The sequence below is a fragment of the Zootoca vivipara genome, chromosome 4 (assembly GCF_965207765.1).
Source record: "Zootoca vivipara chromosome 4, rZooViv2.hap1.1, whole genome shotgun sequence".
In the NCBI taxonomy this organism is placed as follows: Eukaryota; Metazoa; Chordata; class Lepidosauria; order Squamata; family Lacertidae; genus Zootoca; species Zootoca vivipara.
The window spans coordinates 84,015,707-84,030,459 of NC_142587.1; the positions used below are offsets into that span (position 1 = coordinate 84,015,707).

Consider the following 14,753-nt stretch of genomic DNA (forward strand, 5'->3'; position numbering starts at 1 on the left):
TTCATATGTCAACATTTGCCAAGGAAAGTGCTGGGCAATCACTGGGACGTATATGACAACTACACTCATGAGAAGTTGATGCAAAAGTTGGCATCAAAAATAGATATGCTTACCCCATACACCAGTTCTCCCACCATCCCATTCCAGATTTTTGTGTTTGGATCCCTTGCTCCGTATTTTCCATCAGGAACAATAGCAATTTTGTACTTGAAGCCAATATGCTTTGCAATTTCTGATGCCAGGTCTACACAGTATCCTTCATACTTGTCATTCCCTTCAAATAGCTCTCTGTTTTTTTTCCACATAACATATGGGGCTTCCTACAATGAAAGAAGGAGAACTGTAAAAGATAAACATATAGCATAGCCTGTCCAAAGGTACATGTTATTTACCACCAGCTGTGTCATATTGAAAGGTCACATCAGATATTATTGAACTGATCACAAAATGGAAAAAGAAATCCATAGGAAATCTATCATCTATCTATCTTTCTGTCTATCTGAAGTATACTCGGAGTCGAGAGTGAATTTCATGCTCTTTATTCAGCTCGTAGTCATCAAGGAGAAGAAGAGAAGAAGAATGCCCTTTTCCCCAAACCATCTGCTTATATACATTATTTACACAATGGGCTTTGCCTGATTGGCTACTTCAGGGCTACACCTGCAGGCCAATCAGGTTGCGGATTCACTTCTGCCAGCCGCCTGATTGGCTGCTCCTGCAGGCCAATCAGGTTGCGGATTCACTTCCACCTGGAGTCGGATTGGGTGGCTCCTGCGGACCAATCAGACTGCTGATTCTGGATCCTATTGTTCTATGATTCAACTCAGTACATAACACTATCTATCTATCTATCTATCTATCTATCTATCTATCTATCTATCTATCTATCTATCTATCATCTATCTGTCTATCATCTACCGGTATCTATCTATCTGATTTGCAACACATGACATACAATTGTCCAGTTGAAATCAAAACCCAATTTAGAATTTTTTTTATCCTTGGGCACATAATAAGAATGACAAAATTAATGGACTAGTTGCTTTTAAAAAATTCTTTACAGCCATATTTTAACAACTTTGTTTATATGGATACCTTATTAACTTATATTGGAATAATTTTACAAAAAACAAACAGAAAAACACCCCTGGATATAGGTGCCTTTTCAATATGCTGAAGGAAGTATCAGCTACCCCTTATAATTCAATAAGCAAAACATAGCACTCACTGGGTTAGATCCAGACAGGCTGTTCCATGAGTGGAAGTTGCTCCTTCTGTTCATGGAAGGCTCCAAGATCCAGCAGAGGCTCCATGGCAGAGATAGGGGAGCCTTGCCCCCCCCCTGCACTATGTCTAATGCTGCTCTGGAGGATTGGCCAACCCACTACAGTTTTTCAGGGAGCAAAGAGGGCTGCAGGAAGGCGTAATCAGTGGAGATAGCCTATTTCTCTCCTTCCTCCTGAGCCAGCGAATACCTGCTGAGTACGTCTCTGGATCCAACCCACCATTGGGAATGTTTTAATATTTTTTTTTTATTTCCATTCCCTATAGAATCAACACAAGCAGAACTTAAAGAGAACTAAAAATAAGTAAACAAGCATGCTATTCATCCACAGCCCTGTTGATTAAAATCAACCCATACCAATTAATCAACCACACCTTAGCTGATTAGTGTGTAAATTTCAATCACGCAGTCCTCCATTTAAGTGAAACATAAGGAAAGATTGCATCCAAAGACTCAGATGTGTAGACTCAAATTCTGTTCCTTGGAGATTCAGAATTCTGTTCTTTGACTTATAGTTTAATTAGCTGCAATCAATCTTCAAAACAAACGAGGTCAACCATCATAGTGCTTATTTTCCCACGTGTCTCGTTGCTCTCCTAAAGCTGTTTCCCTCTCTTTCCTCCTAAAGCTCTCCCCACCCCCCCGAGTTCTCAAATGTGGTTGTGAGATCATTTCTCCTTCCCCACATGTAGTCAGGGGGGAGTTCCAAATAGTGTATTAAGTCAAAAATCCAAGCACCATGCGAAGATTTACATGGCATTTCAAAGGTACCATTTTTGAATGCAGTCTGAACATATTTGCAGTTGCCTTTTATCAAGTTAGGGGAGTGGGCCATATGGACCAGTACTGTCTGCTCTTAAAGGCTCCCCCATGTTCTCAGGCTCCAGTATGAGAGATCTTTTTTCAAGAGGGCATGTTGTTTTGTGTTGAATTTGGAACTCCCTGGACCCAACTAATGAGTTCTAAGCAGGGATGTCTGCAAATTCTGATGACAATGAACATGGGAGTGGAAACTGGCAATGTTCACTGATTCATCCCATGTTCAGGATGGAAATCAATCCAGTGAATGCGACTGGTGGTCACCGTTACTGCTGTGGTTTGAATCAGCAGATTGATTACCCCCTCCCGCCGCCACATATGTGTTGTGTTTTCTTTGCACTGAAATGAGTGGAACATGTAAAGACAACGGGATTACATAAGTTACACAATTAGTTATGTAAATTACACAAGTTATATAATTAATCGTGTGAAGTATGTAAGTTACACCATTTCCCCCCCAGTAGCCAGCAAGGTGAATTAATGTAGTTTTTGGCAGAATATGATCTGCAGTGGAATGGAAATGATGCTGCTTGTGACAAATGCAGGGTGGGATGGGAAATTATTCATTATTACGCCCCAAGCAAACACAAAAAGATCATTGTAACCATTATAGGCAAACTGAGAAATATTTCGGGAAGATGGTATTTTCACTATTGTACATCTTCATTTTGACATTGTGTCAATGCCTTTTCTTTGTGATTTCAGTACCTTATGTAGCAGCATCCCTGCGTTACCCGACGTATCAGTTCAGATATTATAGATTTAAGATTTCATTTAAAAAGGGGGGCGTTTGGCAGTGCCACATCACTTACATCTGATGACCAGATAAAAGACACGGAGGTTGTTGCCATTAAAGTCACCATTTGCCAATAGTTACCTCGTAACGGCTCCTCAGTCACAATTCAGTTTTTCCTCATCAACTCTCATTTGGGCTGAGCTGTGGCAACAGTTGGCAAATGTTGTGCCTTCAAAGGATAACCATAGCAGCCCCCTGCATTTGTGTCCTGTCCAAATAGATTATGCAACAATACACAGCCAAAATAGGAACGACTCAGATATTTACTGGAGCTACAATGCTGGAATTATTTGGAAAGCAAGAAAACTTTCATTCCATCTTCAATGAAAAATAATGGGTTCCCAAGGTCAATATTGTGTAAACCAGATAACATTCATCATTCGGAGCACGACGCTACCAATTATGGTTGTTCTTGTTTCTTTTTGCGGCTTCTGGGGTTCTCGGGAAGCTTATTATGGGATTCTCAATTAAACGATCAATGATAGCCTCTTCCTTGAAAAGTAGATCCCCCATATTTACCAATTTTCTTCTGCAGCATGCTGATTCGGAGGTATTGTGCTTGTTCTACAGGACACTCTCAGTTCATTTAGTGATGGAGAGGTCCTACAGTACTAGCCAGGTGAACTGACACTGTGCCCTAGAACTTATTGCAGAAATCTCCTGCAACATGCAGACAAACTGATATCAGGACCATCGACCTAAATAAACAGCCAAAGCATCGATAAGGCCAGGAGTTTAACTAAACAAGAGCATGGGTTCATTTTCATGGAGACACACTAATATATATCCATATTGTGGTCAGATAATGGTCACACACTACATGTTCAGATTGTGATAACCAAAGCTTACAGAAAATGCCAGCCCTTGTGTATGCTGTACTTTCAAGCTTGTTTCACGTTGTATTCAACTTTTGCCTTTGGAAAGAACAGCATTGCCAGTTGGGATGACCAAAGGCAACCCCCACACCCCTACAGTGAGAAGTGGTTCACTCCATTATTCCCCCTCCCACCTCATTCCATGCTCCTTCTTTTGCATGTGTACACCCAACCTTTGTTTGTGGAAGTTTTGAAACTTATGCAACTGCAACTATCTCGACACTGAAAGACCAATCATTACAAGGAATACTGTCTAATTTATATTGTAACAGGGACTCAAGGTGGGGGAGGTCGGGGGAGTCCAAAGGATAATGATCAAGATTTAAGTTAGAAATTTTTGTTTTTGATATTTTTGTATTTTGTAGTTTGTAGTTTTTTCTTTTTTGTTTTTTCTTTGTATTTTTTGTGTTTTGTATTTTTTTGTGTGTGTGTGTTTAAAAATCTTCCATAAATATATTTTTTTTAAAAAAATGAAAGACCAATCATTACTAAAAATAAAAAGTGCACTATCTCCTTTGCAATAATATCAGATCACCCCATTTCTCCTGTGGGCCAAATTTCAGTTGCAGGAACTCATTCAGAGCAGTTATATCTGAAACATTTCTAGAAATCCAGCAGAGAGATAGTGCCTTGCAAGACGTAATACTCTGCACACTTAGGGTACTTTAAAATGTGCTTGGGAGAGGTTTAGCTTTCCGTGATGTGCCCATATATACTTCCTTTGTCCCACTGTAGTTAAGCAGGCTTTGAAACCATACAAATACCTTCAATCAGAAGCAAAAGCCGGGTAAATTCAGTACTACCGGTATGTTGTGTGAAGGGATCCAACAAATGATGGCCTTCTTAGCCACAACTACTTGAAAAAGCTAGATTGTTTATGTGATGAATGCATAAATCATTGTTGGCTCCATCAGGCAACCCATTTTGATTTTGATTCCTGCCACACAACGGCTACAAAACTAAACACATATTGCGAAGATATCCACCCACCATTTGGTCTGATGCAGTTTCTAATTACAATAAAATTAGAACACTCTGGAGGAGGTTTATGAAATATAATTCCACAGGAAATCCACATTTCAAATGATTAGTAACAAAGTATGAACATAGATCATCAAAGCGGTACAAGCTTTACTTACAGAAATCTGGTATCTATAACAATGGTTAACATTTAAAATATACAGCTTGCTGTTTGCAACAATAGATTTATCAGCGTAGAGAAATCCTTCACAAACTTGCCAGTACACAGCTCATAATTAGAAACTAGGGAATGTTGTAAGAATAGTCTTTTTTTTTAAAAAAAGGACATATATTATCTCTATGCTTAATTTATACTCAGAAAAAATAATCTTGCACTTCCCAGAGAACTGCAAAGCATATGCTACAGTATAGAAAAGACATTAGTCAAAGGTTTGAAGGTCAGTCTTGCAAATAATAATAATCACCCGCCTTGTCATATATAATAAAACATTCCATGGGATTCAGTGGGAAGGCAACCTCTGCAGCTGAAGTCTATGTTTGGTAAATATGGAAGAATCAGGTTCTCCACACTTTTTCTGCTAACTGCTGTGTAGTCTGAACCTATTGGTCAAAACCTGGAGCTGAACTGGTTGCAACCAATGTTCCTTGTTAGTTCATCTATCTGAGCACCTACGTAGACCCTCCCTGACCGTTGACTTTAGGAATGTACCATTAAACAGATTATCCTCTCCTGCCTTCACCTTCCCAAGCTTGCACGGCCCAGTTCTGACGGTGCTCTAGCATACTTCAAAGTCCTGACAAAAGTTTTTGCTGTGGTCTGTGATCGGTGGAGGTTAGTTTCAGTCTCTGTGACTTATATAAGTGAAAAATATATAGGTAAAGTTGGTATTTGTGTTCTTCAGCCAGGAACTCTCCCTGCCTTCCCCTTCAGCACCCAAGAGAGCAGAAGAAACATGGATGCCATGGATGTAAAAAATGGGGGACACTCATATTTTTCTGTACAATTCTCTTGTCATGAAGTCCTGTTACTCTGGGGGGGGGGTGAGGGGTTGCTTTATTGCAATTCAAAAATGCACTAGCAAGCAGCCTGTGGGGTAGCCACTGTGGGCTATGAGCAGGTGCATGACTGATTTTGGAGCTTTTAAAAAAAGCCCTTGGAATGCAATGGCCTGATCCAGCAGGCTCGTTTCATGTTCTTATGATCATGTGGATTTTAAAAGAATCTCCATTTTAAATCCACATGGAAGCAGGATAGGCTGAAGTTAGTCCCATCCACATGTAGAATGGGGATGAACTGTTCTTCAGTGGGCCCCATCCACCCAGATTCACAATGAGGCATGGATTCCGGAAATGTGAACAAACCTGTTCACATGTGAACAAACCAACAGTAGTTTAGCAGCTAGACGCTGCAGCTATTTTATAGAGAGCAGCTTGTTAAATATTCTAAAAGCAAAACGGAAACGTCTGATCCAACCAAAGCACTTTCAAAATCCCATTACCGGTAATTTCAGTATCAAGAATTTAAGCAAAATATTAATTTTCCCATTCAAATCGGCTGTGCTTAAAATGGCTTGACTCCAGCAAGATTGTTTCTTCCTAACAATCGCTTTTATTCATATGCAAATCGAAGCAATTAAACACTCAGTTAAAAGATGCACAATTACAGCACAACACTAGACATATTTACTATTAAATCCCATTGTGTTGAATTTACTCCATAGTAAGTGTGCTTACTCTGGCAGCATCACTCACCAATTGTATACAGATTTACTCAGAAGTAAGCCCCATTGAGTTCAATAGGACTTACTCCCAGGTGCAATGCTAAACCCACTTATCTGAGAGTAAGCTCCCCAAACCTCAACGGGGCTTACTTCTGAAGAGACATGTATAGGATTTGTACTGTAAATCAAGTATGTGCCTTCATTATACACCTTTAGGCGCCAGGCAAAAACGTTACTCTTTAACCAGGCCTTTGGATGACTGACATCCTGTGCCATTTTAAAATATGTTGGGGGTATGTTATTGGGTTGTTTTTGTATTTTGTATTTTCTGATTTCATCCTGTGAACTGCCCTGAGACTTGTGGATATAGGGTGGTATACAAATTTAATTAATAATAACTACTACTACTACTACTACTACTACTACTACGATTTCTTTAATCAGCCAACACCCCCAAAACACTGAATTAGCAGATAAATGCACAAGGGAGAGAAAAAGAATCAAAGATGTTGTCCATAATATCCCCAACCTGATGCCCTCCAGAGGGTTATTCAATTAAGTTTTACTCAGAGCAGATGCATTGCAATAAATAGATCTAACTCAGTCATGTTTATTATGTTCAGTGGATCTACACTGAGCAAAGCTTAGTTGAATACCACCAAGGGGTTTTGCTAGTACTAGCAAGGAATGCTCATAAAACACAAATGGAATAGCTCCTTCCCTGTTCCACTCTTGAATACTAGCCTAGATGTTTTGGACTACAACGTCCATCAGTTCTAGGCAGCATGGCTGGCCAGGGATGATGGGAGTTACAGTCCAAAGCATCTGGTGAACACCAGATTGGGGAAGGCTGGCGTGTACTTTTAAGAAAGGACTCATTTGTATTCATTATGTGGATTTGGGGTCTGTTATGAACTGTTTTGTGGAATTATCAGGGGATGTTTCTGGGATCTGGGTTTAGACTAGGTGTTCATGATTCGGTACAGTTCTTTAGCATCCAATAATTAATTCACATGTTTATCCTCCCCCTTTTAGTTTTTGTAATTTAAGAACACGGCAGGTGATCTCTACATCATTAAAATTATTGCGCTACATAAATGTTAACTAAAGCTCTCTATTCTTATATCAGCTTTTTTTAACCCCACTAACAGCAAATTCATTTTTCCCCCACATTAAGGTAAAACAAAAAGCTAATCACATTTGCTATACAACTAGAGAACATATTGTTTTCTAAAAGTAGAACATGCTGATTTGAGCGGTGTAGATTAAGTTTACTGACATCCTGTGTCTACGAATGAAATAGCACTGCATCAAATGAAGCACAGGAACATACAAAACCAGAGGACTCTAAGCAAACTGCCAAATGTTTTATTAAAGCATGCCATGCGGGAAAGAGTTACTAATAAATAGATATACCTGCCTTCCAGAAACGGAAAAGCCGAGCATTACTGATTCCTAGGAACTATTTAATTAAATGTAGAAGTGGACCCAGATCCAATTTCAAAGCAGTCCCAAATCCCGTTTTTCCCAGTGGCATTGAATTAACTTTCCTTTAATATGAAGAGGGAAGTGAATGGGACATGTCACTCAAAGCAGCCTTTTCCACTTGCTCGCGTTACAGATGAAAGCACATTCACAAGATTCTGAAGATAGACCACAGCTAATTAAATGGATCTGTATATATACGTGTCTGAAGGGAGTGACGATGCTATTGCTGCAAAGCAGCACAGGTCACTGTTTGTCTTCAGAGTTACGTGCTGGTGCTCAATGCCTATAATTAGTTGGGCCTTGACTGTAGCCACGTTTATCGATTGCAACTCAACTAGCATAGGGCGAACTCTTCTTATACCAGATGCTTTGTGTGTGTGTGTGTAGGGCGGAAATTCCATTGCAGCTGCAATCTGGGACAGAAACCTGGGCGATTCTAGATGGGGCTGAATCATTACTGGACTCTAGAAGGTTGTGCAATACAAAGCCTAGTCCCCACAGCCAACAAAGCACGGCAAGGACATGGAAATAGTATTGTAGAGTGGGGAGCCTGGGACCCTCCATATCACAATCTACCTTGGATCATGCTGGCTGGTAATGATGGGAGTTGGGAGTCCCAACAGTAACTGGAGCTCCACAGCCGTCCCTGCACTACTGTCATGACACCATACACATGTTTTTTTCCTTAGAAGTTAACATGTGAAGAGATGTAATTTGGCGTAGAGATACCTTTACGTTGAATCTATTGGCGTTACCATTTGGCTACTGAGCTTAGTAATAAGCACCTGATTGTACCAAACACATATGATATAAGCTGAGTTCTCTGTATATTCTGTGGTCCAGGATACACCTGCTTTCTGTTTATGTGCAGTGGGTGCCGTGCACTGGACTTAATTCTTTAAGCACCATCACGTAGCAGTCTAAACATGAAAAAGTGGGGACCCTGGGTAGGAGACGTAGGTGTGAATGTTGCCTGGGAATGTCCTGGGCTGTGTCACACCATCTTCCAAGCTACATCTCTAATAGGTTGGATCTAAAGGCTCCTTTCCTCTGACAGAAGGAATCTTCCTCCAATGGAACAAGTCCTTTCTTCAGGCAAAGGAGTCTTTCCGTTTCAGAAGGACACATTTCACCACAGGAAACTCCTTTGGGTTATGGAAGGCAATCTTTAGGTCCAACCTATGTATTCGGAACCTGCTAGAAAGCAGCAAGTCACCCAGCTCTGTTCTGGAAATGTTTCTGCCCTGACCAACGTTTGTGGTTCTGGGTCTGGGAATAAGGAAGTTTAGACACTGTGCACGAGCCACTCCATATGAACAGCTCATTACAAGCGGAGAAGCAACACAGAAGTAACTTTCACTTGCACACTGAAGCTCAGCCTTAACACAATGGAAAGGGCACAGACTGAAACATTTAATAAGTTTTTCCCCTCCCCGGCTTTTGTATAGTTTTGTTTAACTCTGAAATGGCATGCTAGGGGAAACCTTGGCATGCTACATAAAATTCATTCAGATCCTTGGTTTGGAAAATGAAAATACCAGTCCTAGGACTGGTTGAGTTATTTTGCAGAGAACATTTATTATGCACATCAAAACGCTTCGCTGCAAACGAGACAAGACACTTTAAACAGTTTCTTTCCCTTGCATCCTGCTTCTTTCTCTTTTTGCAAGCACTGCTTAGTTGCTCCTAAACTTGGAAGTATTTTACAATGATTTACACTGTACATGTATGAAAGCCTTAATTTAAAGACTGGCATGAGAGGGAAAAAATGCAACTTGAAATCCCCATCATTTTCTTCATAGCTTGGCCAAGTTGAAGATTGAATGCCACCTGTTTTAGGCATTTCAGAATAGTCACAGAGCTTTTTTTGTTTTCCTTGATGATTCAGTGCCTGGTCATCCAGTCAGAGGATCAGAAATCCATATGGAAAAATATAGCTCAATTCTACTATACTGGAGGTTAACGCTTGAGCCTTAGTTAGGAATGTTCACGGCAGCATGGGACGCTTTTCTTCCTTGATCAATTTCTTAAAATAGGATTCTTCATCAGAGGCTGAAAAGAGGAGGACTGTACTGAAGTATGATTTTTCGATTACTGTGTCTTTTTTTTTCAAAGGAAAAAGATACATTTTTTTTATAAGTCCCATGCAAAAAAAGAATTACGCAATTAGGTTAGGTTTACACTCATAATTCCTGTACACAATATTAGTTCTTTCCACCCTAGAATGACCATTCTTAACAGGTTGATATGTCGTGATGGCAATGAATGCGTCACCATACTCAAGTCTCATAAACAATGCAACAGCTAATGGTGCAGAGAAATCCAGTCCCACACACTTTACCTTGGATTGTTTTCAGTTCATCATCAATTTAGAAATAAAATTTAAAAACAAAAATCTGGTTAAGGAAGACTAACACCACGTAAAGCACTCCGTGTTTCTTAAAACAAACCTTGTCTGAAATGGTTGGGGAGAATAATAACCCCATTTTTTTTCTAATGAGACATGTGAAAAAGACCAGTACAAACCAAGTTGGGGGGGGGGGGGAATTAAGACTATTCAGGTAAAGGTCATCCTTTGCCAGTCTGCTTTGACACACATCAAATTTAAAGGGCACGCCTGACTTTGGAAGAAACAAAAATATGTTAGCTATTCCCTTCAAGAGGTACAGCTTCCAATTCTGAGATCTACAGATCCCCTTTTTTATTGCTGATAGTTGTGAGTAAATGGTTACATTTTTGATTATTTCCTTGGTATTTTTAAAATGTAAAATTTCGTGATAAGTGCAGCAAATAATAATATAAAACATACTGGCCATAATCCATCCAAAGTCCAAGACTTTTTAATATCCCACTGATTATTAGGTGAGAAGGACCACAGCAGTTTTAAGGACAAGATTCCATGGGAGAGGAGGTGTCGCTACCTAAACCATGACAGGTCATTTTCCCCATTCCTCCCCACCTTAAAAAAAAATCCCTTCAAATGACTAGAGTGGCAGAGAAAATGTGCCATATCTAGGGTTGGTTTATGGTGGATCCAAGGTCTTCTCTGACACACTCAACGTGCCACTGGGATGCCCTGTTTCCAGGTCCGCTGGTGAAACTTTCTGCCACCATATTGCACAGTGGGGAGTGGGGCACATAGAATGCAAAGGACCCTCATCTGCCTTCTGTGCAAGCTAAGAACTGCTCTTTTAAAGATGTACATTTGCATCCGAATCAATGGTACTTAAAAGTGCTTAGCTTTGGATGTATTGTGGCGGCTGTGGTTTTGTCAGTGATATCTTGACATGGCAAAAATGACACAGAACCGGTGTCTGAGAATCAGCTTCTGTTCAAAGGCATGCTTTCAAAAATTATGCATGTTTCCATTTTGCACAAAGAAAAATGAGTAAATTGTTCTAAAATGAACTAACTAGCAAAAATGTATTGATTTGCTATAAGAGTCAGGGAACCTGCATTTCTTGCAAATTGCAATGCGTAACAAACATCCACCAGGTACATGTATTCCTCTATGTTTTTTTCCCCTTTAAAAGCAAAACGGAAAGCATTGCAAAAAAAAAAGAGAGGGCTATGTTACTGAAAGGTAGCTTTTTTCTCATTTCAGAACTTTTCATTTTTTGTATATGGTATACTTCATAACTGAAACATTTTAAATACAGCAATAATTTGTTTTGATCAAAGAGGACTTTAAAAAAAATATTAAAATTGTTATTTTAAGATCTTTTATCTGCCACTCTTCTGTTAACTTGCCCACTCTGATATTTACTTTGTGGGAAATCAGGCAAATATATGGCTTATAGGCTTGCACTTTATTCCTTTCTTTTTTAAACTTACCATAATTGTGGTTACGATTACTGTTCTGTTCTCAAGAGCTGACGTGTCATTTCCCAATGTAGGCTCATGCTGAATCAAAACGAATTTATCCATATCATTCCAGTAACCAATCTGAAACACATAAATGCAAAAATTAAGTTTGCATACATATATGTGAATGATATGATTTGAGCACCATGTTCCCCTTGTTTGGGATGATGTGATTTATTGATTATACATAACCAGATCTTCCATGGGGGGGTGGGGTGGCAGTATTGACTAGGGGCTCATCCAGGCTTCCTTTTGTGCTGAGTTTCTAGGCACAATTCTGGCTTTTAAACCGTGTGTCTGAGTCTTCCAGTCTGCTGTGGAGGGAATGGCGGTGCGCTCCATGTCGTCCGAGTAAAGGACGACACAGTTCTGGCTGTAAGGGCTCCGGGGGCAGTGCCAGGGCTAGGTGCCCCTCGGAAAAAAAAACCCACAGATGAGTGGGGACCCCAGGGGTCCAGCAGAGCGTGGAAGAACTCACCGAAACCCCTGATCTGCTCGCCGTTGCTTTTGCGAGGAGGGAAGGCAGGGGGTTGGACTGGATGGCCCTTGTGGTCTCTTCCAACTCTACGATTCTATGATTCTATTCTATGATTCTAAGGCGAAGAGGCTTGAGTCCACTCACAGCTCCATCACACCCTACAGCCGAAGCCACATGCTGTCATCTTAAGCAGTGGATCTTCCAATTAGAGGTAAAACCAAACAAAGCTTTAAATAAGAGAATTTGGCATAAATTAACTGACTTGGCAAAACGGAAGCCAAAAAGGAAGCCAGCTTCCGATTTCTGCGGACAGGCTCTGCAAGGGAACTTTTTGCGAATGGGAGCAGAGCAGAGCAATTGCAGCTAATGGAGAATCTTTAGCAAATTGCAGTTTCAAGAGACTCTTTTGGATACATATTGACTACAGTGGTGTCAGTTTGCCCTTCAGAGGGTGACTTTGTGATATAAGTTAACAGTCGGTGGAGCTACAATTTGCCAGAGTGATATCTGGCAAAAAAGACTGCTGTATGAAGAGATTGGATATACAGGATTTAAAGTCCCAAGCCCTGGAACTTGGAGGCACAAAACCGAGGCTAAGTAGGAGAATTCTCTATTTATACTGAGGGAGGAATTCCCCAGAAAGGAAAGAGAACCTGGAATAGTTGGAGTTGGATTGAAATAGAAGTGCTTACTGAGACCAGGGGACTTTATTGCAACATTACCTGCCAGCAAGCGACTTCTTTACACCTTCTGACATTTTTGGAACCATATCTCTTAGAGTTTAAAATTTGAAGACTCGGCTTATAATATACTGGATATATTGGATTGCAAAGTTAAAGATTTGGACTACAATATATTGGATTACAGGACGCAGGTGGCGCTGTGGATTAAACCACAGAGCCTAGGGCTTGTTGATCCGGTCAGCGGTTTGAATCCCTGCGACAGGGTGAGCTCCCGTTGCTCGGTCCCAGCTCCTGCCAACCTAGCAGTTTGAAAGCACGTCAAAGTGCAAGTAGATAAATAGGTACCGCTCCAAGCGGGAAGGTAAACGACGTTTCCGTGCACTGCTCTGGTTTGCCAAAAGCGGCTTTGTCATGCTGGCCACATGACCTGGAAGCTGTATGCTGGCTCCCTCGGCCAATAACGCCACAATCCCAGAGTCGGTCACGACTGGACCTAATGGTCAGGGGTCCCTTTACCTTTTCATATTGGATTACAAATTAAAAAGTTGGCTACTCTCCATTCACCACCATCTTCTGGAAAAGGAAAGCTACTGAAGAGAAGTATATAATTCTGTACTGACTCCTCGGTTTGGTTTGTTAAGTTTTTGTATATATTTTATGTCTGAATGTCCTGTCTGATTTGGGCCTATTAATTTTGACAAGTTTGGTTTAGGTACTTTCACTTCTGGGGAGAAGTAGAAAATGCAGCTATGGCTTGAACAGATCATAATAAAGATGTCAACTGTGAGAAAGACCTCTAGTATAGACATGGAAAAGGGGAAACATGATACGGGGGCTGTTACTAGGAAGGCCTCCATTGAGAGGAGATGTGCAAGTGTACAGGAAGAGACAACAACAGAAAAAGCAGGGAAAGCAGATTAAATGACTTTCTCACACAGCAATTTTTGGAATTTAGGAAAGAAATGGCCCAGTCAATGAAAAGCCTGGTGCAACAAGTGCACTCAGACTTGGAAAAATCTACTAACTTATTGATGGAACAGTTTGGGAAACTGGGTGAAAAGGTTAACAACTTAGAAATTAAGCTTGACAAGTTGAAAAAAAATACTGAGGGACTGGGCCAGCTAAAAGAGGAACAGAAAGCTGCTATGGGGACTGTGGGAGGCCTCCAAGAAAAACAAAATGATCTGAAAGCTCAAATTCTTCTTTTGCAGTTACGAGAGAGGGGGGAAACCTCGAGGATAAGGGGATTTCAGAGGAAGAACAGAACTTAGAAACATATATTGCAAATACAATTTCAGAATGGATGGGGGAGAGTAAAGAGTGGGTGGAGGAAATGATTGAGAGATGTTTCAGAGTCCGTACGAGGGAAACTAGACAGAGAAAGCAGCCAGGAGATGTCCTATTAACATTTGTTACAAAAAAAGCAAGGGATACAATCCTTCAAAAAAACAAAAAAACATTTTGAGGACAATCTTGTGGTTGCTGGACAGAAAATGGATATTTTTAGGGAAACACCTTTTAAACTCAGAATGAGAAGACAGAGATACCAACTCTTGACAACAGCTCTGAGAAGAGTAGGCATAAGATACAAATGGGAATACCCAGAGGGGATCTCATTTACATTCATGAAAAAGAGTCACAGGCTGACAACAGAAATGCAGGCCAGGGAATTTTTTTGAAAAACATAGAAGAGACCTAGATACCGGCAGTGTTATGTCATGGCGCTTTCCCAAGGAAAACCCACATTTTACTTGGAAAGTGTG

General features: G+C 40.5%; 1 protein-coding gene across 5 annotated transcripts in view; it reads right to left on the reverse strand.

Annotated features, from left to right (window-relative positions):
* The window catches only part of GRIA4 (glutamate ionotropic receptor AMPA type subunit 4), a 230,668-nt gene that overhangs the window by 34,568 nt on the left and 181,347 nt on the right, over nucleotides 1–14,753 (reverse strand). For all 5 annotated transcript variants that reach the window (XR_015949708.1, XM_060273856.2, XM_060273855.2 and 2 more), the window contains 2 exons: nucleotides 11,800–11,910; nucleotides 114–320 (listed from right to left, as the gene is read on the reverse strand). Coding sequence is in view for 4 of the 5 variants with exons in the window: in XM_060273856.2 (XP_060129839.2) it covers nucleotides 114–320; nucleotides 11,800–11,910 (318 nt within the window). In the remaining variant the exon portion in view is untranslated. The remainder of the gene's footprint in view (nucleotides 1–113; nucleotides 321–11,799; nucleotides 11,911–14,753) is intronic.